Raw genomic sequence first — 4,450 nt, forward strand, 5'->3', positions numbered from 1 at the left:
GCGAGAAAAACATCATCATTTATTTCCAGCATTCCAACAAATTCAACCGTCGCTGCAGCAACATCTTAATCAACAACAACAACAACAACATCTTCTGCAACATCAACACGATCAACACCATTCTCAGCAACAATATCGTCAGCAGCACCAGGAGAGTACAAATTGGTCCAATCGTAATGAATCAGCAGTACCTACAAACGCGAACTGCAACAACAAAACCAACATTAGTGATAACAACGACATCTTAAACAACAATCGTCCCACTTACAACAGGCCAATCTCATCTGATGGAAATTTTATGAAGAATGATTTGTACATATCTAGCAACAATTTGGGCAACAACCACAATAAAACCGACAGCAACATCTGCGCCAACATGCACGCATCTTCATACAACAACACGTCGTCTCTCGTTAAAGATGAGTGCAAATCAATCAGAAACACTGGCAACGATTTGGACTTCCATGTGCCAACATTTTACAACTGCAACGACAGCCACGACATCATCAACAGCAACAATCGTATAGGTGGCCACATAGGCAACAATGCTGTAGATCAGACCATCGATAATGAATCTGCACCTCTGGACTTATCTTGCGCTAAGAAGAGAAAAAGTTCAACACCACTTGAAAGCCCTTTTGCCACGACAAACAACAATCCAAATATGCTCTTCAGTTTCGATGGTCCACTGGATTTATCTGTCAAAAAAGCAAAGTTGAGCACTGGAGATGGATATTACGAGTTGCAGCAGCAAATTATTTCGAGCAAACTCATCAACAATCAACTCGATACCGAGAGTAGCGGATTTTTCAAACATATACAACCGACGTTTGATAGAGTAAGAAACAATTTGCCAGACAACAACAACAGCACCAACAACTACAACAATAGCAATAACTTCAACAATCTCAACTACATTTGCGCTAAAAATAAAAGAGTTTTTCCCGCAAAGTTGAGTGCTATAGACGCTCAAAATATCCTGGCTAATGGAAATCTTTTTATTCAGCAACAACATCAGCAGCAGCAACATTCTGAACAATTTCAACAACTGCATCAACAACAACTGCAACCACAACATTCATCCAATTTTTTATCCAATGTAATGCATCCGTCTCAATCGCTCCAACAACTTCAATTACTCAATTCATTTCAGCAACAACAACTGCAACAACAACAACAATTTTACCAGCAACAACAACGACAGCCACAGCAACAACCACCGATCGGCAATGCTGACAATCCAATTTGCATTGACGACGCTTCGCCTCAAGATGACCTCACATCGCTGACCAATCAAAGTGCTTCTGCCGCAGCTAACAGACCTTTTCTGTTTGGTTCAAAAGTTCAAAACTTGGCCTTCAACCAGCTTCAATGTCTCAACTTTTCTGATTTGCGCAACAACGTTGTCGCCAGCAACGTGGCCACCAGCGATCGCATCAGCAACAATTTCACTCTTGGCGACAACTCTTTCAATAGGATGAATTTAATCAACAACAATTTTGGTAGCAATGTCATCAGCAACATTCAGGACAGAGATAATAATACTGTAGTGGGTAATGAAACGAATTTGAATGATAGTGCTTCACTAAATGTTCCCCTGTCTCAGCTGGAAGCTTACCTCAATAACGCAACCAATCACAATGCTCTGTCAGCTTCTATCATCAACAACAACATCAACAACATTAAAAATCTTATTAACAACAACAATAACAACATCAACAGCAACATTGTCAACAACAACAACGCAAATATAGACTTGCAATTACACTTCACCAACCTTAGCAACCAGCGACAATCAAACACTTTCAACGCTCCGAGCAACTCCACCAGCCAGGTGACCGCAAACACTGCGGATGACATCCAGAAGAGCGCCAACACTAATCAGTACTTAACCAACGTCGGCCACATGTCGGGGAGCGTGCTAAACTGCTGCAGCGGTAGCAACAACAACAACTCAACACAATTTTTTCTGAGTGACGCCAGTTTAGACTGCAGCAGCAGCAGCAGCAACAACGGCAGCAGTGTTTTTAACAATATCGATCTTCTAGGTCCGATTAATAATTCTGAACAAGCTGCAAAATCACAGCTGGTACACCAGGAGTTGGGAGCGAAGTTTAGAAAGTTGCTGAAAAAAGAGATTGAGATGAGAAAAAATGCCGGTGCTTCAATTCTCTTGAAAAATCGGTTATTTTCATATTTTTGTTTAATTTATTAGTTTTTCATAATTATTCCTTTTGTTAGAGATAACGTTATTTTAAGAATAGTATAATTAATTAAAGAATAAATTTTTTCACCAAGCTTAAATCCGGATTTGTCAAATACCACCATCATGGAGCAGTCCAGGAACGTGCTAACCAATCAGCTGCCAGGTCAGATCCCCAGTCTCAACCAATCACGTTCGATAATGCCTCCTCCATATGACAACATCAATCTTGTTAATGCCGCACTCAATAACATTGACAGTCTCATGAACACGTCATTACCATCATCAATGCCACCATTATTTTCACCATCATTCTCATCATCTTCATCATCACTATCAATATCAACAGCGTCGTCATTGTTATCACTGCCGTTGCTTTCTCCAGTCTCATCAACATTAGCATCCCTGCTCCCTAACTTGCCCACGGCAGGCAGGTGCACACAGAACATCAGAAATCTGAAGAACATTCCAATAGCGAGCGTTTATCCAATCGTGAAGGACAACTGCGAACCAATCATAATCATCGAACCATCGCCTCCACCTCCGCTCTCCCCTCCTCACAATCTCTCCATCTACAATCAGCTAAACGCTAACACATCCACTTTTGGAAGTTTTCCAAACGATGCAACCAACCTATCGAGAACGGGTTTGCTGGCCGTGAACACCAACGTTAATAGCTGCAGCAGTGGCGTTAACTTGAACACCAACGACAGCACCGCCATCGGCAACTACAACAGCGGAAGTACTTTCCACCAGAAGGCTCACTGTAATGCTTTCAACAGCAGCTTAAGTAACGTCGTTAACAACAACATTGTTAACAATTTCAACAACAACATCATCAACAACAACAACATCAACAACAACTACAACATCATCAACAACAACAACATCAACAACAACAGCCGCCACATTAACTGGGACATTTCCACTGAAACCCATCACACGGAAGTTGGAAAGTTCCTCAATCGATCACGAAGTGAGGGCTCAGTCAATGACGCAGAAAGCTACCAGCAACATCAACAGCATCAACAACTGCATCACGATCAACAACAACTGCTACAGGATCATCAACAACAACAACATCAACCGCAACCACAAAATCAGCAACATTTGCAGTTACTCAATAGCGCGGAACAAATCAAGGTGGACAAGAGCAATAAAAACGCAAGTCACATTGAACGTGTGAATAATTCAGTAAATGAAGAAACTCGCCAAAATAACATCAACATCATCAACAACAACTGTAGCAAGAATGATAATGCTTTCAACATCAATAACAATGAACAAAACAACAACAACAATAATAAGAGTGATTTGGTGTCTGCTAGCAAAAGTATCAACATGCCACAACTGTTGAATTTGACTTTTAAAAATCAACAGAACGAAGACAGCGCAAATGCAAACCTTGCTAAAGCTAATGATACTGCTTTAAAACAGGACAGCTGCAACGACAACAACCACAACAGCAGCACCTGCTGCAACAACAACAACAGCAGCAGTTGCAGCAACGTACGGACGACAAAAAAACATCGTCACAATAAAAAATTAACAGGTGGCTCATCGGCTATTGAATATTTTGACGACGATGCTACCGTCAATGTGGCCGATGACAACCTATCTGCAGTAACAATTGCTACTACAACTACTTCTACAACAACGACGGCAACAAAATCGATCACGTCTATTTCTTTGACAACAAACAACAACAACACGTCATCATCATCATCGTCGTCGTCTTTGTCTTCCTCCTCATCATGCGTGCCATCGTCAAATAATGACAAGAGATGCACTTTCAAGGACATTTTAAAGGTGCCTGATGTGAAGGGCGAACAGAGAAAACGATTACCTGTGAGTACTATGAGTTTGTACTTTTGTACTTTTTCTTAAATGGTTGCTGGTACTTACACATCAATTAATGTTATTACATTGTTTTAAATGAGGACTGAATGTCAGATACATTCTGTCAAATTATGTTTCTGTAATTCGTGACTAGGTGAAAAATTATCGCGCACAGATAAATTTATTTTATTACTGCCATTCGATAGCATGATATGAAAAAATTCGTTTAAAATTTTTAATTAACTTATTTCAACTACATGTTATCGTTGGTTGTCGAGTTAGCTCAAACGGTAGAGATGTTATTTATCCCGCGACTTTGTTATTGCGGGCTCACCTGGTTCGTATGCTGTGCCGCCCAAAAATCGTAGACTGTCACTTATTTGTGTGTATGTATGATGTGGTATTTAC

At 40.5% G+C, this 4,450-nt stretch overlaps 1 protein-coding gene across 1 annotated transcript in view; it reads left to right on the forward strand.

Moving 5' to 3' along the window:
• The window catches only part of HELRODRAFT_168554 (hypothetical protein), a gene marked incomplete at both ends in the record, with an annotated part of 7,273 nt that extends 3,183 nt beyond the window's left edge, over positions 1-4,090 (forward strand). The window contains 2 exons of the mRNA XM_009014397.1: positions 59-2,184; positions 2,299-4,090. Of these exons, the coding sequence (XP_009012645.1) occupies positions 59-2,184; positions 2,299-4,090 (3,918 nt within the window). The remainder of the gene's footprint in view (positions 1-58; positions 2,185-2,298) is intronic.
• Between the last annotated feature and the right edge of the window lie 360 nt (positions 4,091-4,450).

This window comes from Helobdella robusta (assembly GCF_000326865.2).
Source record: "Helobdella robusta unplaced genomic scaffold HELROscaffold_13, whole genome shotgun sequence".
In the NCBI taxonomy this organism is placed as follows: Eukaryota; Metazoa; Annelida; class Clitellata; order Rhynchobdellida; family Glossiphoniidae; genus Helobdella; species Helobdella robusta.